This window comes from Marmota flaviventris, chromosome 12 (assembly GCF_047511675.1).
Source record: "Marmota flaviventris isolate mMarFla1 chromosome 12, mMarFla1.hap1, whole genome shotgun sequence".
In the NCBI taxonomy this organism is placed as follows: domain Eukaryota; kingdom Metazoa; phylum Chordata; class Mammalia; order Rodentia; family Sciuridae; genus Marmota; species Marmota flaviventris.
Genome location: NC_092509.1, coordinates 23,354,395 through 23,381,325, shown reverse-complemented (window position 1 = coordinate 23,381,325; position 26,931 = coordinate 23,354,395). Strand labels below are relative to the sequence as shown.

General features: G+C 44.2%; 1 protein-coding gene across 1 annotated transcript in view; it reads left to right on the top strand.

Moving 5' to 3' along the window:
- Positions 1-26,931, top strand: part of Itih5 (inter-alpha-trypsin inhibitor heavy chain 5) — an 86,406-nt gene that overhangs the window by 41,352 nt on the left and 18,123 nt on the right. Inside the window, exons 8-9 of the mRNA XM_071599781.1 lie at positions 22,000-22,168; positions 25,704-26,013. Coding sequence (XP_071455882.1) covers positions 22,000-22,168; positions 25,704-26,013 — 479 coding nt within the window. The remainder of the gene's footprint in view (positions 1-21,999; positions 22,169-25,703; positions 26,014-26,931) is intronic.

Below are 26,931 nucleotides of genomic sequence, written 5' to 3'. Positions count from 1 at the left end.
TGAATTGAGAGCTACAGGATGCCAGATCATTTATAACTCTACATTCATTAAAAATTGAGTGAGGTCTTTATCTTTTCTTTTTAAATTCATTAACTATTTTTTAACTAATCGTATATATACAACCTGATGTGTTAAATAGTACCTCAAAGCTCTTAAGAACCCATATCCACCTGTTTCCACCATAGATCCCACTCCCTATGTAATGGACTCTATTACAGCTAATGAAGTATTGCAAATATTTTTCTCAGTTGACTATTACTTTATAAATGATTTCTTGGATCATTTGTATTTTTAGAATCATGCAGTAAATTGACAGATCTTTGATAGAAGATTGACAGATCTTTTTTATGGTAAAATTGCTTTAAATATTTTTCATCAGAGTATAGCTAAATATGAGTTCTAATTAATATAGGCAAAAGTTAACCTCACCCTGAAAAATAGCTCTGTATTCCTCTTCAACATCACATCTCATTCAAGTTTATTTTGCCAACTCTTCCATTTTTATTGCTTTTCCTTCTTTCCTGTATCTTTTTTTAAATTCTAATTCTACGTGACGGTGGAATGCATTTTGACCCATCATACATGAATGGTGTATAACTTCTCATTCTTGATCTTCTGTCTAAAAGTACTTTCCTTTTGCCTGAAGAACATCCATTAATTGTGTTAAAATCTTTAACATTGTAGGTTTTTTGTGAAGAATTCTCCCAGTTTTTGTTGGCCAGAGAATTATTTACTTCCCTTCATTTTTTTCAAGTGCATTTTTACTGGATATGGAATTTTAGGTTGGCTTCCATTGTCTTCTGGCTTCCATTTTTGCCATTGAAAAAGTCAGTAAAAACTTAAACTGTTTTTCCTCTAAGGGAATTTTAATTATTGACTACTTTTAAGATTTTCCTTTGTCTTTAGTTTTCTATCATTTTAACATGGTGATTTTAGGGTGAATTTCTTTCTATTTATTCTGCCTGAAGTTCATAGAACCTCCTGAATTTGTGGATTCATTATGTTCTCAGTCATAATCTCGGAAGTTCACTTTTCCATGTGTGATTCCAATGTTAGAGTTTTTATTCTTCTCTGTTTTCCACATTCTCTTTTATATATTCCAACTTACCCATGCTTCATTTCATACCTATCTTCCAGTTCACAAATACTCTGTTCAGATATGTCTAAGTGATTGTTAGACTCATCTCTTGAGTTATTTTGGTTATTGTACTTTTTAGCTTTAGAAATCCTATTTGTTTTCAAATATTTCTCAAATCTGTCTAGTCATTTTTAAAAGAATTTTCAGTTATTTTACAAAGTTTTTTTTAATAATGTTTTTAAAATTTTCCCAAGTACAGTAATGTTCTTAAAGTCTGTGTCTAATAAATCTAAACTTTGGAGCCTCTTAGGGGCTGTTTTTATTCTCTCTCATCTTCTTGCCTTATGTGACTGGATATCTTTGATTGAATTATGAACATTAAATTTTAGAAATTGTTGGTAAAACTGTATTGAGCCCTGGTATTATGGTGTGTTCTTCTAGAGAAAGTTTTGACTTGTTTCTGTTAAGCGCGTAATCTGGGATTCTTCAGACCTTATTCTGGGCTCAAGATTTTTCTGGGAACCCAGATGGCTCAAAGTTGGAGTGCTTGAGATTACTGAAACACGATTTCAAGATTTAAATAAATACATTTTCTCTGGCTTTTGAGATATTCTCAGTGGGAAGACTGGGGCCAAATTGCCTGTAGTTTTCTCAAGTTTTTCCCGAAGTTTCAATCACACCATAGTGAAGTACTCTTTCATAGTATGTAATTATTTATTGATGTTTTGGAGAGGCTTCATGGTCTTTCCATATGTAGAAAGTATTCTGAAAGGTTTTTTGCTTTATATAAGTTCTTAAGTGCCATTTGCTGCCCAAGTTGTATTTGTGACTTTGGTGGCTACATAATGAACATTGGTAGGACAACCAAAGCTATTGTTGGCCACAGAATACTGTGCTAATCTGTCTTTTGTGTAATCTAGCATGACATTTCCCACTTGTATCTTCAATCAATAAACAGTTACTAAGTAGGTGTCATATGGTAGATTTCTCCATGTATTTCATTTAATTCTTGAGCATCTATGTGTCTTGGATTTTCTTTCCTCTTTCTCTTTCTGTATCATGAGGACAGGGTTTGGGTTTCCTCTGAACTAATTTAACTTAATGAAGAAAGTTACTAAAACCAACCTAAATCCCTGTTATCACCATATATTTTGTATTCTGATACTTTTGTTTACCATCATATCTTGAATGCATCTTGTTATTAAATATTCTTTAAAAACCTGATTTTAATGGTCATGGAGCAGTACTACCTAATAGAAACTTCTATGAGAACAGAAATATTCCATCCCTATGCTGTCAAATCTGGTAGCCACTCATCACATATAGCTGTTGAACATGTGAAATGTGGCTATTGCAACCAGGAAACTGAATTTTTTATTTTATTTAATTTCAATAAGTTTAAATTTGAATAGCTAATGGTTACCACATGAGATAGTGTAGCTGTATAATATTTACCCCACACATGAGAGACTCTTAAATTATTCTCATTTTTTTGCTATTACAAACACCACTGGGATGAGTGTCTTTGTGTAGAAATCCTTGACCACATGCCCAGTCATTTTCTTGTTAGATTCTTAGAAGTAGAATTACTGGGGCAAAGAATGACAACTCATTAGTGTGTTTTGATACATATTACAAATACATTTTCTATAAAGGCTGAACCAATTTATAACATTTAAGCCTATTATCAGAATAACCATGCCCAAAGATATGTATGAAAATACAGGGACATTTTTAATTAATTTTTAAATGGGGGGTACTTTTAAGCCTAAAAACAATGAAAGTAATTATAAGGAAAAAAAACCCACAATAACTTGAGTTGCATAAAAATATTAAACTGTTGTAAATTTTAAAAGCAAGGGTCAATAAAATATCGTGAAATTATGGTAAATTAAAAGTCTAAAAGTCAAGAAAAAATTGGTAAGTTGTAGGCAGGAGAAAGACAGAGGAGTTGATCATGAATATAAATGAGCTATTCCAGATCACAAAAAGGTAATCCTACACATGAAAATAAGCAAAGAATGTGAAACAGTCCAGGAGAAATAAGAGGATTCTGTGAGATCATGGGAAAAGGGTCAAGTATATTTAATGCAAATGTAAAGAAATACTGTTTTTATCTTCATGGTTTCAAACTGTAAATAGTGTAAATTATTAATAATGACACTTTCAATAGCATGCATGTGTAGAACTCAACACAATGATAATATTTGGATTATTTCCCAATAAAGTGTTAAGCAGTTCCAAAGTGGGAAGTTCTTCATCAGTCCCACTGTCCCTCCACTCAGAGCCCATTAATTACCCACAGGCTGCTGCAGCTTGAAACACTCATGGCTCCTATGCTTGAGTCACTTCGGGGACTGACTCCAAACCCAGTTCATTCCAATACACAATCATCTTCTTCCCCATCTGACAGGACAATGATCAAGAATTTTCTTACCAAGTAACTCCCCAAAAGATAATTCCTGCCCCCAATTATACAGAGAAAACCTATGAGCCAGGTGAGGTGGTGCAGGCTGTAATCCAACTTGGGAGGCTTGAAACAGGAGAATTGCAAGTTTGAGGCCAGCCTCAGCAACTTGGTGAGGCCCTAAGCAATTTAGTGAGATCCTGTCTCAAAATAAAAAATAAAAAAGGCTGGGGATGTGGCTCAATGGTTAGCCTTGGATTTAATCCTTGGTACAAAAACAAACAAGCCCATGAGATAAATCACCATCTCCTAAATTTATTGTCACTCATAAAATAGTTTCAACACCTCTTTAAAAAAAATCCTGGAGCATTTTCACATGGTATTTATTATGCTGTGGTTTTATGTGAATTAAGTAATAAGGGGATATTTAATTTTTGTAATCATTTGCATTGAATCTATGGTGAAACTGAGGTTCAGCACAGGTAGGTAATGGGTGGTGAGTAGCAGGGTCAGCCTCATTCTGAGATCCAACTCTGAAGCCTATGAACCAATGGTGCCATGGCACCTCTAGACATGGAACATGTTGTAAGGCAGCCCTGTCATGTGCAGCAGCAGAGAAGTGCACATAGGTACAAGGTCAGGGCACTGACCCCTTTCAAGACCTGGTTGAGAAGGCTGCAGCAGTCGGGATTTCCTACTTTCTGTAACAGCAGTGCGATGACACATACCAGACCCTTTGTCATCCTCCCTCTTCCTTCATTCCTGGATGCTAGTCACTGACAGTCTGGCATGTGCTTTGCTGGCTCTTAGCTGCAGCCTGGCTTCTGTCCAAGAGAATCACCCTGGACCAGCCAAACACATGTCTGAGCCATTCCTAAAGCCCCTTGCTGCATTGAGTGGTTTCAAAAACTACTACTTTCGCAATTCTCAGCTTCTCTCAGGCCACAGCACTAAGTAAAAAGCTCTGCTGGCTCTTGGACCATCTTGTGTATGATGCTGTGTCTTCAGAGCAGAGGACAGTTGCCCCAAGCACAGCGTTTTCATACTGTGTCAACAAACTTGGCAACGTGTGACATTTGTCACAGTCCCCTTGGATTTTACTAAGAATCATTCACTGTGATTTTGGATGTTTTGGCTTCCATCATGTTTGATGGGCTTGACTGACTTTAAAGTACTTATCACAATATAGGGCATATAGTTGGGCATATATACTGAATAATTACATGAACAATTGGCTTATAAATTGTAAGATCACTTAACCTTGATGTATCCACTCGGTAAGGGCCATAGCAGCCCTTAGGAGCCCCTGAAGCCATGCACATCTGGCACTTTCTGCTTCCTGTCCTAATCCAGTGGAAAGTGAGTCTGGAAACCAGGGTTTCCCCAGCAGGAGAGCAGGGACAGAGTCTGCCATGACATGGTTGTTGGCACTTGACTTTGTTTTTTCTCTCCCACGTTTTTCCAGATGAATCTGTTGAGAGGTGGTGGCTCTGGTGCTGGGTCAGGCAAGATTTCTGCCTCACTATTTGAGCTTGTAAAACTCAGGGAGAGCAGGAGCTGAGAAGAGCAGCACAAAGGAGGGACATGTGACCAGGGTTGACTCTTTTCCCCTTGTTAGTCGCAGGCTGAAGGCACGGGCATTGTTGACATGCACGGCCTTTGGAACATCAAGGATAACATCCTGTCTGTTGAATACGTTTTTCCTTGGCCAAAGCCCACATTTTTTTTCTCTTTTCTTTCCTTAGCCTGTGTAATTACTTCTACTACTCATGTTTTCATATTAAGGAGCATGGCCGAGGAACCTCTTTGGTAACCACACAGTGACTAATGGATCATTTACTAGGCGTTTTGTATGTTGTAACTTTCTCCAAACCTGTTCCCACACTCTGCCATTCTGCACCAACCCTAGTAGCTTTGGGAAATTTGTCTTTATCTATTTAATTTGGTTGAGAATATCAAAGGATAGAGAACAAGCAAGGTGTTTCTTTTTTAAAAAAACTTAATATTTATTTTTAGTTGTTGATGGGCTTTATTTATTTATATGTGGTGCTGAGAACCAATGCCTCACACATGCTGAGCAAGCCCTTTAACACTGAGCCACAGGCCCAGTCCCAAGCATGGTGTTTCTTATTTGTCATTGCAAAATTAAAATGAAGGTAAGTTAGAACTAATGGAGTAGAGGACGGTGATCTGCGTGCTGCTTGTATGTCATTCATGGATTCACCTTATCCTCTAGGTCAGTTTCTACTTCACTGTTCAAAATTGGGATTCTAAGGATTTGGACATTTTAACTTGTACTGTTAAATAATCTGCAAGCTGCTTGGGTCTGGGGTCATCATGTTTTTTGATCATTGTAGTATGTATTCCCAGCTCTTAGCACAGCACCTAACGCATAGTAGGTCAGGATATTTGCTGAGACTCTACCAGCACAAGGACTTTAAATTCACCTCACAGGTTTTAAGGCACAGTAAATATAATTGAGTTATCAGTACATACTAAAGCACTGGTCACAGTGCTTATTTTTCCCATGTTACCTTTCGGCAACCCAGTGAAGTAGGCGTTGCTATCTCCTTTCTATAGGTGGACAGGTGATGGTCAGGATGTTGTTGTAGCTATGCTGAAATACACAAAGGTACATGAAGTAAAAAGCTAGGATTCAAGCGCAAGTCAACTCCACCCTAAAGCTCTTCACCATACATTAGATGTGAACCATTACAAAACCTCAGACCATCTCTCAAGCTCAGAGGCTCCATCCACTCTTGTTGCCAAGGAGCGTGAGAGAGAATGCTGTGCATCTCAGGTGAGCTCACACAAAAGTCACCTATCCTGGGTCTTCCGCCAGCAGCAGCATGTTGCGGGGAAAAAAACTAATGGAACCGTTCTGCTCTGATCCATAGAATTAGTGAGTAGCATTTTATTAATTAAATGCTGGGCATTATTTAAGCATACCTGGGCATTTAAAGGCTTCTTTCCCATTCACAATTTGGATGGGACAGATTGACTCCAAGTGTAGGGACAGTGGAGGTACAGAGTGAGGCTCTAGGAGTGATCGTGAAGTCCAGTGATGACCCATAGTGCAGATTCATTCTAGCCCTCCTCTTCAAGAACACGTGGGCCCATTGTATTCTGAAAGGGAAGATTCTTGACGCTATGAGGACGTGCAGGAAGTAGCTTTCATGTGATGGTGTCCCTGGGCAGCAGGGGAATCCAGAAGGGCCTCTGGTCAGAGGGGAGAGTTCTCAGGACAAACTGAGTCTCTCAGAAAGGGCCTGAGGGATGTGAGTGTGGAGGCATTTGAGAATCAGCACTGCTGGTTGTCATACAAATGCAAGTCAACAGGAAGCTTTGGGTGCACCTGCACTGCCTGTCCAGGTCCTGGACCCCGTTTTAAACATCTATAAACATGGCTCCAGGGAATAACAAGAGTCAACTTCCCTCTTTCTGGTTGGACAAACTTTCTATAAAATAACTAATAGTAAATCTCTTAGGGCTTTGCAGGCAAGGTGGTTTCTGTTGTAACTACTCGACTCAACAAGAGCTGCCATAGATCATTTGCAAAGAAAGAGCCATGACTGTGTACCAGTAAAACTTTATTTGTTAAACACAGCAAGCAGCCTGGATTCTGCTCCTGGACCACAGTTGGCTCACCCCTCGTCCAGAGTAGTGACTAATTCGTGTGTGGGTAGAGGTTTTTTTCAGTGGAAAGTACTTATTCTGTCTAACAGGTGACCCTTGTCAAAATATCGCCCCTAGGAGATGATTGTTTCAGAAATATATTAAACATAGAGATCTGAGGCTTGGGGCAGGATGCAGAAGATGGTGTTAAAACTGGTGTTTTTTTGTCTTTGACTCAGAACATGAAGTAATATATGATGAGCAGAGGGCAAAATATTGTTTCCCCAGGCCATCAATGAGAATTTGAATCTTTAGCTTTAGGGAAACATTGCCCTCCCACAATGATGATACAGAAAATTTCAAATAAACTAGAGGCACCCAATTTTGTTGAAAAGAAAATGGTCAAGGTAATTACGATGTACCTAAATGAGATCATGCTTAAAAAGCACCGAGTGTCTCTGAACACAAGCCCCAGGTGAGCTGTCATGCAGAGAAGACCAGTGTGGAGCCAAAGGGCTCCAGCACTTCACCTGCTCAGGTTGCAGGCTCCTTGAAACCCTCTGAAGCATGGATACAGTAAATGCTTTTCTGGCATTTTCTGGCATCTCCCTTTCTGGTTTCCTGATTTTGCAGTCTTGTCTCGAATTGGGATTGCCAAAATTTTCTGTCAAAGGCTAGATAGAGGCTGAAAGGAAACTTTGCTACAAGTAAAGATGAGATAAACTCAATGAGTCAAAGAGAATCAAGTGAGATAACAAACCTGGAAGGGCTTATCGGAGTGTCGGGACACTTGGTCGTTCAGGGGATTGCATAGCCTTGGCTGGCTGATTGAAATTCCAACTGGGTGAGCTACCAATGCCAGAAAGCACAGCCACCCCCTTCTCTTGTCCAAGACATCCGACTCTCCCCCCTGTTTCCAGCTTGGCTTTGACTCTGAACTTCAGATTCTCCAAGAATGAGACAAATATTGATTGTATGCTGTGGGCGAGGTGCGAGGCATAGGGGAATCAAGGAAAAATAACACAGAGCCTATTGTCTCAAGAAGGCCAGAGAAGAAGAGAGAGTCAGACAAAAATTATATATAAAGTACTCCATATAATGGAGGTACGTGGAAGGCCAAGTCATTGTGCAGTGAGGTGGTGACCAGTTCTAGGGGTGGGAGTGGGGGTGACTGTCTCTTGAGGGACATAGTTGAGTAGTCTCAAAGGTCTCGCAGAAGTTAGTCAAGTGGATGGGATGAGAGAGGGGGGAAAGGATCGGTGCAGACAGAGGGATCACATGTATAAAAACACAGAGGTAGTATTTTCAAGAAAGTCTACTCACTGTAATAAAGGACTTTAGGATTTTTCTGGGGAAAACACAGAACAGTCACAATTATTCAAACCTGTTCTGTCATGTAGAGAGTGGAAAGAAATTTAGGGAAGAGGAAGAGCTGAGGTATCAAAAGATAAATGATGGAGGTGGAATAGGTAGGAACTGGTCTAGTCCTTGGAGATGAGATGCAGATTTCTTGTCAGAAAGGGAATGAGTGAGCTCTTGGTTGAGGAAATACATAAAGAAAGAGCGGAAACCAGAATGAATTTAGCTGGACGTGGTGGCACATGCCTGTAATCCCAGTGCCTCTGGAGGCTGAGGCAGGAGGATTGCAAGTTCAAAGCCAGCCTCAGAAAGCGAGACGCTAAGCAACCCAGTGAGACCCTGTCTCTAAATGAAATACAAAATAGGGCTGGGGATGTGGCTCAGTGGTCGAGTGCCCCTGAGTTCAATTCCTAGAACCCCCGCCCTCCCCCAAAGAAAATGAATGCTAGAATCTCTGAAGGTTTCGGTAATATTTTGGATTGGATAACATGAAAATTTGTCTGGCTTCCTTGTTCCTTGAAAGAAGTCTTTTAAGAGCAGGGCTGAGCTGTAACAAGTGAAGAACATCAGAGTCTAAGATTGGAAAGGGCACTGAAGAGCAAATGCTGACCACCATAGTTAGTGATGTCCCCCGAGGAGAGTGTCAGTGTCCACATCCCAGGCCTGGGGCTTTAAGCCCACGTGGGAATAGCAGATGAGGCCTTGGGCCTTCTGACCCTTGCCTAGAGCTGGTTCCTTTGAAGGACCACATCTTCAGTGAAATAACAGAAAAAACTTCACTCACTGCTATAGGAAGGCAGCGTAGAAGTTTGCCCAACTCTCAATGGGCTTGAGTGAGGTGTGGGGAGAAGGACTTTCCTACAAAACATGGGACTCAAATAAAATAGAACAGAACGCATTTAGGGTGGTGATTGAATATACAACCATCTAATCAAAGAACTGTCCCATAAGGGAGTGTGAGAGAGTGATAACCCAGAGGCGCTTGGCAGAAGCTTCTGGAGGGACACGGTGAGAGTCAAGCTGCACGGGATCCCCCCAGATAAAGCCTCTCTGAGGAGATGCCCACAACCCTGCAGTCGGACACACGCTGGATGTTGGGGAGCAGGAGAGTAACAAGAAAGATTCTTAAGATTGCAGAACTGGGGACAGAAGTACAGAATTCTAAAGGAGGAGCTGGTTTGAGATAAAGAATATTATGCACTGGGTTTTCAGCAGGTTACACTGGAAGTGATGGTATGGTGATAATGCATGGGGAAGGAAAGCCTGGGGAGAAGTCAGTCCTGGAGAGGTGGACCTGGGAAACCCCTCAAGGGGAGTTGTAGCTACAGTATGGATGAGATTCCTTTAGGGACAGAGGAGAGACTGGGCCTCATAGGAGGAGGTCAGCGGGGCTGGGGAGAGGGAAAGAAAGAGATGGTGAGAAGGCAGGATTGAGCCCCAGATGTACTGGAGGTGGAAGAGGGTCATATGCTTGTGACTAGTCAGTTCTCTAGTGAATGAAGAGATTCCAGTAAGGGTCAAAAAAACCAAAGTCCCTTTGAGCAATTGAAACTACTTTTCAGTGGTGGTGGCCTGCCTATGGGGTGGCATTTCCCATTTTGGGATGACCACCATTCATGTGACCACCTGCCAGGACCTCTAGAAGCAGTTTTTTCATGTTGCAGAGAGTTTGGAGCATGAGACCTGCTTGATGCTATCTGTCTAATGTATCCAGTGTGGTGAGGAGAATGGGAGGGAGAAAATGTTAGAGAGGGTGTTTGGAGTTCCAGATAGCAGACCTGCATCTTTAAGCCAGAGATCCAGGGTGGGCCAAGGCCAGGTCTCAGTCACTTCCTTAGGCATTGTGTTATGATTTGGCACTTGTTGGGCTCTTCTTGTGTCTGACTCAGGCAGGTCTGCTTCTTGAAGCCATTGTTCCTCTGAATGAACTCTTGGATTTAGTGTCCTGGACCTCCAAGGACCCTCTGGGATCAGCCATCTCTCTGAGTTGGGGTGACAGGAAAGAAAGTTCTCATGTTTGCTGATTGAGACACTTTTTCTAATTCTCTGAAATTCCACTTTTGCTAGGATGTGGTCATAATGCAAGTTCCACCAGTCTGCCTAATGACAACAGATGCTAATTGCTCAACTGAGGTTAGAAAGATGGATAAGATGTATCTAATAGTATAAGCATCTGTCATAGTCTGTCCCAGCTGCCCCAGAGTACCATGGATTCGGTGGTTGTAAACAATAGAAGTTTATTTCTCACAGTTTTGGAGCCAGGAAGTCCATGATCAAGGTGGCAGTGGAGTTAGTGTCTGGTGAGGGCCCACATCCTGGTTCACGGACAGCACCTTCCCACTGTGTCCTTATAAGGTAGAAGAGAATAGCTAGCCCTCTGGACTTTCTTATAAGGTCACCAATTCCAATCATGAGGACTCTCTTCTCATGACCTGACTACCTCCAGTACCTCCTAATACCGTCACCGTGGTATGTTGGATTTCAATATGTGGCTTTTGGGAGACATCAATATTTGGTCCATTGCACACCCACAGGTATGCCGTGTCAGATTATTAACTTGTAGAAGAACCATCTGATGAACCAAACCTAAGTCAGCAAGTGAGTGGTTACCAGGCACCTGTCCTCAGCACATCTGTGACTTGTATACACAAGGCTGAGTGAATAAGATGGCAACCAGGAGGAGGAGGGACTGAGCTCATTTCTGATGTGCTGTGCCTGTGCTTGGCTGAGAGGAGCAGGGAGATATAGGGACGGAGGACTCTGAGCCATGCAGAAGAAGATATGGTAGTTTGAGGGAGATGCTAGACTGGAAGAAAATACCTATAACAAAACAGAACCAAGTTTGGGGTCAGGTGGGAGAATGGAATCTCAGAGGTCAGATTCAGTCAGGGGTATTGGAATAATTTGCCCCTTTGCATTCCGTCCACAGCTTAGGTTTTTGAAGTATGTAGCATATATGAAACTTCCCCCAACATACAGTCTAATTATTGGTCAAAACTTTGCCTTGATGCTCATTTTGCTTTTCTTTCCTCGGCAGCTGAGCCACACAATAGGAAGAGATGGAAATTTTCCCTTAGTCCTTCTTCCCCATACATCTGAGGAAACCCCTGCCTTCTCCCCTCTGGACCCTTTAGCTCTACATCCAATCTCCTCACGCACAAATAAAAACCTATGCCCAACAATAAGCTTCATCTGGTTTTATAATCCCTTCGCTCTTGCAACAAAAATTTCCCTCTCCAGTCTCATGGTGACTTTACAGTTATGGGAAAGTGAAAGAGAAGCAAGAATATCATCACACTCCCTGTCTGGGGAGGGGCAACTCCATTTCCTCTAGACATTTCCTTGTGTATACAATCTACATTTGTTGGTAAATTGTGTTTACTTTTCACATAATTGTTCCACAGTTTTGCACTTAGCATGGCTTTTTCACAGCCTGTCCACATATTTGTGTTTTATGTTCTTGATATTTGTCAATCTGTGTCCTGGGAATTCATAGTGAGTCACAGGATGGATGTAAGCTAGGGAGACAAGAATCACGAGAACTGAAGGGAAAGTTGAATGGGTCAAAGGGACCAAGAGCCCAGTCACATAGTCAGTAAGCATGTCAGAACATTGGATGGAGGACACCAATTAAGAAGGAGATATATACACTGAGGTGAGCTTCTTATGGTCTGAACCCTCTTATTTATTTACTGTAAGTGCAGGAAGCCACACCCAGGGATGACCTACAGAGAGGTAGGCTAGGTTCTTGGTAAGGCAACCAAGACTGTAGGGTAAGGTTATATTCTTGATTAGAGTGAGATTTATAGGATCAACAATGAGTGTAAACACGCATAATACTAACCTACCAGATTGTGAAAAGAAGTAAAAACAAATGTGTTTTGAGCTTTAAGTTGTTTATACATCAAGTATGAAAAATGGATGTGGCCAGACACATTGTGTCTAAAATCCCAGTGACCTGAGTGGCTGAGGAAGGAGGATCTCAAGTTTGAGCCAGCCCTAGCAACTTAGTGAGACCCTATCTCCAAATAAAAAAGGACTGGAGATATAGCTCAGTGGTAAAGTGCCCCTGGGTCAAATCCCCAGTATGAAAAAAGAAAGAAAAAGAAAGGGAAGGGAAAGGAAGAAAGTCAAATGTGCCTAGTATGTCATGAAGAATCAAAGAGAATATTGGCAAAGATTTTTAGAAAATGTTCAGTGACATTATTACATAAATGTTTGGTGGACCAGTCATGACAAGATTTTAGAATTTTCTCCTTGAAATCATCGAAGGACCTGCAGAGTGCAATATAAATTGGTGCTGTCTTTGGTAGGTTAAGTTTTTGTGATCTTGGAACACCATGGTCTTGGAAAACCCCAAATGAAGCATATTTTATACCCATGGACCAGCGACATTTCCTGGCAAGTCATGGCTACTCTGATTTCTGCCATGACCCTGACTTCAAGATGTCTTGAGGCTATTCTGTAGGGGTCCCAATGGGTTGCACAGAGGGATGGTAGCACTTCTGAGATGGTGGACATTTCCTTTCTCCTCATTGTAGTCATAGACAAGTAGTTTAAGGTTGTGGTGAGAATCACAAACTTTGATGAAATCACAGGCTATTTTTTATTGTTGTCTGTCCCTTCTAATGGCATGAGTACAGGGCCATACTGCCCGCCCCCCTCCAAGAGCAGGAGGTCCTGGGTACTGAGGACCTCTTGTCTGGAAGAAGAAGAGGGACTAATAGGCCACCAAGAGGACAATACAGACTTGCTCTCCTCTCTCAACTCCGGAGTCTGTCATCTCTGCCCTCCTTTGAAAGGTGACCCATAGCCACAGTTTGTCTTGGTTATATTGTTTTCTAGTATTAATTCTCAGAATCTTAGGGCTATTTTTGAGTATTGGCTGGTCACTATTCTCTTCCATAGCCAACAGGACTTTTAGAAAGTCTTTGATCTCTTTGTAAGATTATTTTAAGCTACGCAGCTTAGAAGATCTTTCCCTTGGACACATTGAAAAGGACTGCGTGGACCAACGAAAGATAAAATGTCAACTCCTTGGTAAATATTTTAGAATGAGGCAAGTGATGGGACTAGGTAGGAGAACAGCACCATTATTGTGCTGAAAACATGGGATGGCTGATAACTAATTCCCTCGAACTCGGATTCATCTGTGATGTCATGGGCTCCCGTTGTCTTATGCCCAACAACCTAGGGTTTGTGGTACAAAAGCCTTCTGTGTCGGAGTTGGTTTCCATCGCATATTGTTTGACGGAGACACAGAAACATTTGAGAAGAACTGCATCAATGTGTACCCTGATGGCAGTAGGAGGGAGGGGTGGGCAGCAGCTGGGTTTGTCATGGGCTCCACTGACTCTGTCTCGGAGGGACTTATTAGATAGTGTTTCTCTCCGTGGGAACTATTCACTTGTCATTCATGGCATGGGGGTTTCCACAGTGGAATGCTCACTCCTTTGAGGGCTACGCCAAGAGCCTGCAGCTGCTTGGGCACAGTTTTATAAGGAAGATGGAAGGAAAGGGTCAGCTCAGTGCAGGGCACAGTGCACAGGGCAGAGCTGCCCTCTGGACACTGCCCTCCCTGGATTTGAAGAATGGAAAGGGGGTTGAGTGCCCAAGAACTCAGTTCTACATTCTACAGGCACCATCAGAAGGGACTTTATAATTTTCTTTCCTGTAGATCCACGGGAGCAAGATGGACCATCGTTAGCCATATTGAATGGTGAAGATTCTGAAGCAGAGTTTACTTTTATTTATTTATGCCCCCCGCCTTGTGCTTGGAAGAATTTAAACAGAGGAGATCAAAAGACTTACTTAATAGTAAACCGAAGGCAGAGCTGGAATGAACTTTTAAGACTGTTTTTTAAAGACTTTTTTTTTTCTCTTTTTAATCCAAGAAAAGTACATATAAGAAGAGGAATTCATCACCATAAAATAGTTTTAAGCACAGAGTAATCCCTATCCTTTGTGATTCTAAATAGCTAGGATTAGAAGGAATCTCATCTAATGCCTGTATCCAGGCTAAGTTACATCTTCACAGCACAAATAGTAAGAAATGCATATGTCCTTTTCCTTTATTTATTGTATTCGTATGTCTCTATAGCGCTCTTTTGTCCAAACACAAGCTGGAATTTTAAAGAACTTTGATGGTCGGTACAGAAGGTCTTTCACTGTGGATTGATGCTCTCTTGCTGGTTGATCTAAAGAGCCCTGTTTCCTCTTCAGCACTTTTAAAGAATTCCCTATTTCTCTAGGTTCTAGCCTGGGTGTCTTGCCTCTTCACAGTTGCCCACTCTCCCCTCTTCAGGCTCAGCACCCAGCAATTGCTATGCATGACTTGAGCCTCCCTCCCTTCTGTTTTCACTCCAAATAAGCCCTTGTTCTGTCTGGGAACATAATGATGAATGAGGATGGCGACTTGTTGGAAACTATTTTAATGGCCCCCAAGAGCAAATGTAACTTTCTGATGTCAGACAGTTACCCCCCACTCACTCATCATACCCGGACCCCCCACTGTATTCATCTCCATGGAAACTCTATGCAATACATGTAAACATCAGCTTCATATGCCTATTTCAGAAGATCTCTAGGGAAGACATTCTTCAGTCTCCTCTGGTCACCTATTAATAAATTAATTTGGGGACATCATTATTCCAAGGGATGTATTTGGGGGTTAGTAGGTGACTCTCCAATCTGTAAGGCCAGTAGAGGGAGCGCTGTGGACAGAAGGAGTCCAGGAGCATGACTTCCTGGGGGGTATCCAGGATCTTCATTCAGGCTGTTAGTTGGAAAGGGCCTGGAGGTGCACCTGCCTCCTCATACACCTGTGCTGGAAGAGTCTACAGCTCTTCTTCGTTATCGTCCTACCATCTCAGGTGTGGGAGGGATCCTACGGGGTCTGGTCCACCCCCTCATCTAATGCTCCTTTACCCTCAGTGCAGTTCAGGCCCTTAGAAAGCCTGGGTTGCACATTCTCTGCCTCTCTGGACTTCCTCTGGTCTTTCTGGAATGTGCTAACCCTGTTCCCTGAACTGTACTCTGGAACAGAGCCTGACTAGGTCTCTGTTAGTCTTTAGCGCATAAACACTGGGCAGAAAGATCAGCGTAAGCCCACTCTCCTTAACTCTGCTCTGTGGACCTCACCTTCTCCTCCCTCCCAAGCCTTGTATGGAAGGCAGAGCTCCAGGGCCAATCAAAGAAAGGGGAAGAGCCAGTCAACGGTTGAGGGAGGGTGGAGGCAGGTAGCAGATGGCTTCTACCCAGGCCCCTCTGGGAGGAGGGCAAGAGGCCATCCAGACAGCTCTAATGCAACTGGAAATGGAGCAACTGCGAGCCGCTGGCCGCCTTCCCTTGGTGCACGCAAGGATACATCGCAGCTGAGGCCTTACAAGGTCATAAGGAGTCTGCAGTCACAGAGCTGAGGGGAGTGGGGTGGAGAGACTGAACAGCCATTCCGCAGCAGGATATCCATCACCATGGGGAAAATACCAGCCAAGGAGCCAGGCCAGTCCCTCGGGGCCCCTCTCGAGGTCTTTAGCACACTATTTAAGGGTCCGCAGGGAGGCCAGCAGCTAAACAAACAGCCCTTTCTGACAAGCATGCCCTCCCCCACCCTCCCTGTGCAGCCCAGCCAGCTCTGGGCCCTGGGGACCTTGCAGGTGGGTTCCAGAGGGCCTTCTCACAGACAGGCCGCCCTCAGCCCCGGACCTGCAGATCTTCCAGAAGTGTAATGCCAAGACCATCTGATGCTCCTGCTGTGTGCGCTGGGTCTGAGTAGCAGGAAGGGTGGGGAACCGGTGCTGCCAGCTCCCTGGCTGAAGCCACCGTGTTGGTGCAGGATTGCACTACAGCATGTCCACCAGGCCACTCTGACCTCCCACGCATCCGCCCTCCCGGTGTTGGTATTTCTGTCTGTCTTGAGGAGTCTGCAGTCTCTCACATTCTTTGATTTGCTAGTAGAGCTAGGACCCCTTCTCTCCTCTCCCTCTCTTTTCCTCTCTCTTTCTCCTCCCTGCTCCTCATTTATTTACCAATACAAACAAAATATACTCATACAATTCTAATACGACAGATATTAGTACTTTACTGAAATCCTACAGTGTGCAAAACACCATGTTGGGAGTGGGGAAGGGAAGGGGACAGCTGTTTTGAGGAGCTCCCTCCCTATCGAGTGTGACAGGCAGTTTATCAACCACTCACTTATTCAGGAAGCAGTTATCAAGCATTCATTAATGTGCCAGGTGTTCCTGGGTATTAAAAATGGAATGAAAAAAATCCAAAAAGTTCCTGCATTCAAAAGTATGGAATTGAAATGGACAGATAATCAACGTCAGAGAACGGCATTCTCTTTAGTGTGATGGAAAGAGCAGGAGCCATGCCTTGGAGAGCAGCCTGTGGGGGAGGCGAGGGAGGGCTCTCTTGGGAGAGAATGTATACAGGAAGTGCGGGGACTAGCCACTGTGTGGACTGTGAGGAAGAGCATTCCAGGGGAAGGAACAGCAGGTGGGGAGGCCCTGAGGCAGGAAGGAGCATGAGGAAGCAATACCGCCATGATGTGGAGGTGCCATAGTGTACGTGTGAATCCATGGAGGAGGATCAGGGGAGGAGCCATTGCCTGTCTTCATGGCTGAGTTAGGAATGGCTTCACCAAGGAGGGGCATGGTGGGTGGGTCCTGAAGGACAGACCATGGTTCCCAGGGTAGAGAGGGGAAAGGAGAAGGGGGAGTTTGTGCAGCAGCAAAGTCTTGGAAACACCTGGTGGGTTTGGGGAAGTTGTGGGCAAGGGGCTTGGTGGGGGTGGAGTGGAGTCGACCTCAGTGTTGGTATTGGGGATGGGACCAGCGGCAGATAGCATTAGAAGATGGGGACCATATATTTTATGGAGGATCTTGTATCTAAAAAAGAGAGTAAACTTTATGCTGAGTGCAGTGAGGAGCCGTCAAAGATTTTGTTTGTTTGTTTTGGGCACTCAGGGGCACTCCACCACTGAGCCACATCCCCAGCCCTATTTTGTATTTTATTTAGGGACAGGGTCTCACTGAGTTGCTTAGCACCTCGCTTTTGCTGAGGCTGGCTTTGAACTCTTGATTCTCCTGCCTCAGCCTCCCAACCCGCTGGGATTACAGGCATGCACCACCTTGCTCAGCTAAAAGTTTTTAACAGAGGGGTGAAAATCTAACTCCACAGCAAGATGTGGACATGCTCAATCTTTCCAAAAGTGCAAGTCCTTCGTCACTCCAAGTCCATGCTTGGGAATTTATCTTAAGGCAGTAGTCACAGACACAAAGATGTGTGAGTAATGAGCTTCATAACAATTCTGCTTCAATACTCAGAAATATTAAAGAATAGGTACACATATAGCAGAGTATTATGCTACTGTTAAAATTATATGACTTTTATTCATTTATTGACATGAAAAATGTATATGGTATAGTAAATAAAAACTTTACAGCATGATATACATATTATACGATCGCATTTTCTTTAAAATCAAACATATACACATACACACATGTGTACACATGTAGATTCACACAAAAACCCCTGAAGGGCATGCAGTGTGCCAGTATTTTGATAGTGGTTGTCTCTAGGTGGTGGGATAATGTGAATTTTATATTTTTTTCTGATCTTTTCAATAATAATATTTTTTTAAAAAAATTAAGAACGACAACAAAAGAAAATGCTCAGATTATAGTCCTGGGGAGTTTTGGGGAGGCGTTGGAATTTGGGGATTGGGTGCTAGAGCAGATGAGGGTCAGGGATGGGGTGGAGAGAAGATTTGGCATGATGCCCAGGTTTCCGATCTGGACCTTTGAGTGGCCAAAGGTGCCATTCCCCAAGAGAGGGAGCAGCAGAGGGGACACAGGCAAGAGTCAGAAGGTGAAGGTCCCAGTCTTCATGTTGTTGAGTCTGAGCTGCTGGTGGGACATGCTGGGAGAATAGTTGTCGGGTTGATCTGGATCTAATGAGAGAAGCAAGTTCTGGAGATGAGTTGGAAGTGGGCAAGACAGAGACTGGCGGAGGAGTGTGGAGCTGGGACTCAGCTGAGACTATCACCCTGTGACTCTTTCATTGAAAGGTGGCTGAGGCCTAGCAGAGCCCAAGGGAGCACCAGTCAGCTTGGGGAGACCCAGGGTGTGCGGGGGAAAGCCAGAACAAGAAGAGTTTTAAGAAGGAGGAAGCTGCCATCTTGGTAGAGCATCTCACACACACTTAAATGTCTTCCAGAACTGCTGGCCCATTTGGGGTGTGGATTCTGTTTATGGTCATAAGACACTTTGACCCATTTCCTGGGAATGGGAGTCAGGTTTATGAGGGGACAGGAATCTCTGCTGCCAATGAGTGTCCCTCAGAGGAAAGCCCACACCAGAAGGAGTTCAGGGAGAATGGAGGAGGCTTCCTAGCCCCAGGAGAGAAAACAGCACTTCCACAGCCCTCTTTTCTCCTGGAAGAACTGGGAGTAGGAGGCAGTCCTCTGTAGGATGAGGAGACGGATTTAATGAAATACAGTCATTGTTCTCGTCCCTGGGTGGATGGGGAATTCATGCAGTGCCTTCTGTAAGGATGTTATAGGAGATGAATCCATTAATTGCTGCCAGAAATGAAATGAAAGAAACAAAGAAATAAACAGAGCTCAGAAACAGAACTGGAAGGGATGCCAAAATGGGCTGCAGACTGTGAGGGTTATAGGTCAGAGTATTCTCAGCCCCAGCAGGGTGGGGGCTGCAGATCCCACCGCTGTGGGTTGAGTGTTGGTCCTGGTGTCAGTCTTCCTGAATTCCAATCCAGGCTCCTGTGGGGCATGGCGTTTACTCCCTCTGTGCCTCAGTTGCCTTATCTGAGTAATGGGAACATTAATAGTCACTTTACCTCAGGCGGGCTGTGAGGATTAGGAGAATCAGTCACCCCAACACAGGGAAGTATTTGCACTCAACATGACATTTATTGTCCCCATCATCATCATCTTCATGCTTCTGATGATGTCATTAATTCTGCTGCTTCCTCCATCTGGGAATGAAGAAATGGTAGAAGATGAGGAACTAACGTTCAGCAGGGATCACCAGGGAACATTACGTGAACACTTGCCCAGACTAGAACCTCCTGGTTTCATAAGCCACACAGGAAAGAATGGAATGTACCATTTTAAAAGTAGACACGTCCAGAATAGTATTCTAAAGTGGATCTGGAGGTCCCAGTGAAATTCGGAGCTGGGCCACGGGATATTACAGTGAGCAGGTGGACACAGGATTGAAGAGGAAGACAGACAAGTGAGGAAGAGCGGAAATTTAGAAGGGGAAATGTAAAAAAAAAAAAACAGTGGTCATTTGACACAGAGGTGGAAGCTGTAATACTGCCTGAATCTGGGGAATGAAGCAAAGTCAGAGTCATAAAATCTGGGGAAAGACCTACGTAGTATTTCCGAGGGTCATATTGCTCTTTACTGCCAGTCATTCTGGAAATAGCCTCTCCAGACTTCCTGCTTCCCTAAATTCTACCTCCCACCAGCTGGCAAGTAACAAGGTCCCTTTCACTGTCTGCCGGGCCCTGTTTGAGAACCTTTCATCTTGTACCTGATTTGACCTTTGAGACCAGCTGATGGGGTGGGCGCTGTCACTGTCCCAATGAGGCACAGTGAGATAGGAAAGAGTAAGAAAGGAAAGATGGCGCTCACTGCATAGGGCCCATGAGAGATGATGAGGCCAGCCTCAAGTACACACCGTCACCTGAAAGGGGTCCGAGGAGGTCCCCCAGAATGGAGGAGGGGGCCTCAACTCAGCCCTGGCAGGTTCTTGACTTACACCACAGAAAGGAATCTCAGGAGATGTCAAAAGAAGCACAAAGATTTATCTAAGACAGCTAGATATATATCTAGGAAAGCTAGCCATAGAGCAGGAGGCTCACTCAGAAGGAGCATGGGCATCTTAGAGTGAGACTTTTGGTGTCTTGGGCTCTTTGTCTTTGTGTGTGAGTGTGTGTGGTGGCAGGTGCTGGGATTGAACCCAGGGCCTCATGCATTCCAGGCAAGCGCTCTACCACTGTGCCATATCCCCAGGCCTTGGCCCCTTCTTCTTAAATAGTGAATCTTCATAAACAGTGAACATGTGAGACTGTTTCCCCCTTGGCTTTATTTATTTATTTATTGGCAGTACTGGGGATCAAACCGGGGCCCTTGGGCATGCCGGGCAAGCACTCTCCTGATGAGCCACACCCCCAGCCTTCCTTGGCTTTATTTAGTCTAAAGAAAATATATTATTTAAAGTAGCAGCGTGCATGGCAGTGACCCTCTAGACTGAGAATACTCTGAGTTTTCTAGAATTCAGGCCTGGAGGGACGCAGGGTGGGGAGCAGCGATGAGAGTGTTGGCCGAGCTGCTTAGATTGAAAGTCACACCTTCCATTCCCCCTCCCTGTTGGTCTCCTCCCTGCCTGTCCTCATTTATTCTATCCTCCCCCACAGAAGACCACCTGGCTCTGAAGTCTGTGACCTTTAGTGCTGTAAAAAGGTGCTGGTGTCATTGTCATGGCAATGGTGTCATGAAAGCCCCTAACTTGAGAGGCTGAGTCTCTCTAAGCGCCCAGCCTGCTGTCCGGGGACGGCTGTGCTTCCTCGTGGTGTCTGGTGGTGGACTCCAGAAACTCCTGTCCAGACTCTAGAGTTTTTCTGGTTTTGCTTCCTGAGGTTCCTTTCTCCTTTCCACAGGTCACGTCAGACCTGAGCGCACACCTTCGCTCCAGCTGGCATCTCCCGCACTCGCCTCTCCCCTCTTCCCTTGGCTCCGGCCCTGCTTCTTCATGGCCGCTGCTCTTCAGGGTCCCCCTCCTACTCCTTGCAGCTGTCCAACCCTCAAAGCGCCGCACTCAGATTTCTGTTTCTTTACAGAACCTTCTCATGTCATTCCAGTCCATGGCGATTTCATAATCTGCTCAATTCCTATGGCACTTGCTGTGTCTGCCTTTGATTTGAGGGTTCCATCCTTCATTCACCCACCCCCAGCATCTCCTAGGGTTACAGGATGAATGAGAGCCACCTGCAAACAGCTTCCAATCCAATAAGGGAAAGAGGCATAAGACAAGTCATCGTCACTCTGCAGCAGGCATTTTATGACCCGAGTGTTCTGGGGACAGTGCCAGCCTAGAGGAGGGAATGATCAGCTCTCTTTGGAAAAGTTTCAAATAGAGAATTTCGCACACTTGTCTGGGTCTGGAATAATGAGTAGAGGCTTGTTGGGTGAAAGATGGGAACAAAGCAGCTGCGAAGAATATTCTGGGTTAAGAGAACGGCAATTATGAAGGTATACCTTGGGCCTGACACACCTTGACTGGCAGCAGCATGTGACCTGTTACATGTTCACCACCGACTCATGCCTTGTATACAGTTACGCCATTGTTTAGCGAGGTCACAATTCCTTCTATTTAGCCAAGAGCCCTTTACATGGCAGGTACCACTCTGAACCCTGGGATAGTTCCTTGTGGGCAGTTTCCAAGCCAGGGAGCAAGTGGACTAATGCCATCCAAGTGACTGGTTTGGCTTCTGTGTTTCCTAGACCAAGGATGCCCTCTTCACCATTCTCCATGACCTCCGGCCCCAGGACCGCTTCAGTATCATTGGGTTTTCCAACCGGATCAAAGTGTGGAAGGACCACTTGCTGTCAGTTACTCCCCTCAACATCAGGGACGGCAAGATCCACATTCACCATATGTCACCCAGTGGAGGTAAGAATGGTTCCTGCCTCCCATAGTAGCCGCAGCATAATCAAGCTAATTTTCTGCCAAGAGACAAGAATTTGAGAGCTAAAGGTGCTGACAGGACAGAGGGTAACTGGTGAGGGCTTTCTCAGGAGCTTATGATTCTCGGAACACCAAATTTGTGAATTCTCCTTCCTCAGTCCCCAGACTAAGTTGGTCAGCTTAAGGGGACAAAGTACCTAAAAGGTGGTTGGAGGCTTTCCTGGCTTCTCTCATGGATCCTGGACAAGGAAACTCTTTTTATAAATTGTTCTTGGGTGGAGAGTTAAAGCCCAGTGAATGGTCCATTTGGATGAGGGCACCTTGAGCAGAAAGATGGCACTGCCCTGCGGAACTGGTGGCCTTCAAGGCAGGGTCTTCAGAGTGGGTCACCATGGCCTGGGAAGTGCTATGAATGTGAAATGGGCCAAGGAGGATGCTGGGCTCTGAATCACTGTGTGGTCATCCTGAGCATGGCGCCATGTGCAGAGTGTTCAGAGAGGAGAATTCTAAGCCAGGTGCAGTGGTCCACACCTGTAATCCCCGTGACTCCAGAGGCTGAAAAAGGTGGATAGCAAGTTCAAGGACAGCCTCAACAACTCTGAGACCTTGTCTCTATATAAAAAATTTAAAAAGGGCTGGGGATGCAGCTCAGTAGTTCAGTCCCCAGTATCAAAAAATAGAGTTCTGAGATCAGAGAATCAGAATAATATGTTACCCATCTGTGCTACCTGTAAGTTTTTTCAACTCCCGACAGGGGCTGTGTCATGAATACTGTGGACACATAAAGAGGTGCTCAGTGCTGGAGTGTTCTGTGGGGCCGAGCTGTCCCTGCTCCCTGTCTTGAAGACCCTTTACAGAGACCCATCTTATGAAGTTGTCACTGTGGTTAACTCCACTTTGGTTATCTAGAAACATGTGAAACAACTCAGTCTTCTCCCAGTTTTCATGTATTCATAATTTCCCATCGAGGACGAAGCCCTGATTTTCCAGAGGAGCCTCACCTGGAACTTGGCCTTGCTTGGCCAGTGTCTGACTTAGCCTGGCATTTCCTACCAGTCTCCATAGCAGCGTGGTCTAGAACTTTTCTGGTGTTGGATGGTAAAGGTAAAAGATTAGATTTAATTTGATAGTTTTTGTCCACAGAAGAAAGTTGACAAGGCTGTGAAGTCCTTGTGGCCTCTAGTACCCAGCGTGGTTCCTGACAGGTACTGCATCCTCAGTGAATATTTGCTAAGTGAACTTATTTTAATGGCACTACTTACTCTTCAAATGACAAGTGTATGTTTGGCAGGGAGGTGATAAATAACTTCAGATAACAGCTAAACTGTGGACTATGTTCCTTTGGAATCTGAACCTTAGAAACCTGGTTAGTTTCATATATATATATATATATATATAATTTTATTTATTTTATTTTTTTGGTAGGGGGCTAGGATTGAACCCAGGGGTACTTACCCCTGAGCCACATCCCAGCTCTTTCTTGTGTTTTATTTAGACACAGGGTGTTCTTGAGTTGCTTAGCATCTTACTAAATTGCTGAGGCTGGCTTTGAACTCTTGATCCTCCTGCCTCAGTCTCCTGAGCCACTGGGATTACAGGCACACTCCATCATGCCTGGTTCCTCTACTTATTCTTTTTTTTTTAAAAAAAAAAATATTTTTTGTAGTTGTAAATGTACCACATGCCTTTTTATTTTATTTGTTTTTATTTTTATGTGGTGCTGAGGATCAAACCCAGTCCCTCACATGTGCTAGGCCAGTGCTCTGCCGCTGAGCTACGGCCCCAGCCCCCCTCTACTTATTCTTGACCCTGCATTGCCTCAGCCTCTGCAGGTCAACAGTGGATTAATCTGCTTCTCTCTGAGAATGGAACCTCAGAACTAGGAGTGTAGATTCTGAAGCCATACTGCCTGGACTTGAATTCAGCTCCACTCTCTATTAGACAAAGAACTTCCCTCTGCCTCAGTTTCTTTGTAAAGCAGAGATAATAATGGGGCTGTTATTGGGGTGAGATGAGTTAAGATTTTTAAAGTGCACAGAAGAGGCACGGCAAGCAGGAAGTCCTCTTCAAGCATCAGATGTGGCCATGATTTTTACCCACTTGAGTAGCTCCCTTGCTGGTGCGCTTGGGTCCCGTGAGTTCTTGGTTGCTGAGTTTTAACGTAGGCCTGATTCCAAGCCCTGTAGTTCCTTTGGCACCCAGGTGCAATCAGGAAGGCTAAATTGATGGCTTGGCCCTGGCTCTCTTTGGCTTTGAAGTGGAGAGGGAGACTTGGCATCATTGCTAAGTGCCGATTAAAGAGCATACAAACACCTGCCAGTCAGTCCATGCCCACACACCCAGAGGCCACATGAAATTAGATGGGCGTTAAGAAAGGCAAATCAATGATCCCAAAGAAGTGTTGAAGATGGTTTCAGCTGTAACTCTCCCTTCTGTTTAGACTCTGTGTGCATCTTAGCAAGAATTATGAACATAATTGTCACAGGCATAGATTTATCCTTTTTTGCCAGAAATTCTGGAGAGTATAAAGCAGTGGGGAAAATGATCTGGTTCTTTCAAACATGGTACATTTTGCAAGGTATTTGGAACAGAAATCTATGACTAAAAATAACGAATTGGGTGCTTAGAATGGGAAATTTCTTTGGTATGTAAATTTTAGCTCAAGCCATTCAAAAAACAACAACTAAAGGAAACAGATATTCATGCTACAGTAAGAAATCTGTTTTCCTTGATGGTTCAACAGTGGTAGCTCAGTTGAGTGATCTTCCTGGCTAATCCAGAAACCTCATTTTAGCTGATAGTTTTAACCTAACCAACCAAACCACCCATCTCTCTCCACCCGCCAAGCAAATACATATTGGTACCTACCACACACCCTGCCCCAGGACTTTAATCAGAACTGCTGCTGCTGAGCACCTTTTCTAAAGGAGAGTTTACAGAATCAGGAGGTATATATATATATATATATATATATGTATCCATGCCTCTTTCCTTTGTGGCTTCTAACAAGCAGAGGTAACCCTGAAGAGGCAGCAGGCAAGAAAAGGGACAATGAAGGTGACTCATTACTTCTTCAGTCAGCACCGTCCAGCCTGGGCAGCCTTTGAAGCCATCTGACATGGTCTCCAGTTGCCCGCGCCACCCGCCCCCCCCCCCACCTTTTCATTCTGTGATCCTTTCTTCCCTCTCTGACTTTCTTTCTTTGAATCTCTGTATCTAACATGTTCTGCTTCTTTTCAATGCTGTTCTAGGAATGTGGCAGCCATTAATGCTAAGATAAGGACTTCTAAGCCCAGGTGTCATTGGGTACCTTGGGGAAAAGGTTTGCCAGTGGGATAACCCCGTGCCATTTAGATTTATCTGTAAGCTGAGCCACCCACATATGCAGGTGATCTCTTTTCCCCCCACAGCTCAGTCCTGCTGGTTGATGCCTGTGTGGCCGAGTTCTCTGCAGCTCTACACGTGTGTCAGGGTCCGGGTGGGTGCAGAGGTGTGAGCTGTTCTGTGTTGCTCCCTACAGGCACAGACATCAACGGTGCCCTTCAGACAGCCATCGGGCTGCTGAACAATTATGTGACCCACAACGACATCGAGGACCGGAGTGTGTCCCTCATCATCTTCTTGACAGATGGGAAGCCCACCGTTGGGGAGACCCACACCCTCAAGATTCTCAACAACACCAAGGAGGCCGCCCGAGGTCGGATCTGTATCTTCACCATCGGCATTGGGAACGACGTGGACTTCAAACTGCTGGAGAAACTGTCGCTGGAGAACTGTGGCCTCACCCGGCGCGTGCATGAGGAGGAGGACGCTGGCTCGCAGCTCATCGGGTCAGTTGCCTGTCTTCTCGGGACGAGGAGAGGTTGAGGGGGCCCAGGATTGGATTCCTTGTGAAATTCAGAAATGAGGGTGATCTCACACCTGCCGGAAATGCCAACTCCTTGTACTGGTAGATACTGGGTGTTTTGAAATCAGGCAGGTTAGGGGTCCTGCTTTGGGACTTTATGACTGTTTCCTCATCTGTACAGTGAGGGTCATGGCAGGCTGACAGTTGAATGAGAAAGCAAGTGTTGGCACAGTGTCAGGTATGAGGTGTCCACTGAGCTCCTGTAGTTACAATTGCCTTCTTGATATTTTGAGTTTATTTTATAAGTGGTTACATTTTAATTTTGAAGCAAAGTGACCAATTAAAACTGGTAAATACAATACTCAGATTATTATATTGAGGTGGAAAAGAAACTAGATCTTGGGTCTTCTAACACAAAAGTACCTTCCCTCAAGCCATGTTGCCAAGCTGGGCATGTGACTTTGCTTTTTTGACTCAGATGCCAGCGTCTGCATACAGTACCTTTCTCTGTGTTGTGGCATATGTGGTAAAGGAAAACTGAGGTGAATTTACAGTTGTTCAGTAGCCATAGCCAAAGAAATTTATTCATTATCAATCCTGCTGAAGGTCTCTCAGGTATGCAATAAAAACAGGTGGTTGGTATGGGACTGGCTACCATTTTTTTTCCCCAACATTTTAATGAAAGATTTAAATGAAAACCCTGATTACTTCCTACCATTATAAAAAATTATTAGATTCAAAGAAGGAGAATCAAATGCTCTGATAAAAACAGGGATTCAGTAAGGAATTCATAAGCAAAAGCCACCACATTGAAACAAATCAACTTCACTGTCACACTACTAAAAATAATATTGATACATTTACAGAGAACTCAGGACATGCCAGGCATCTCTACCTGCCT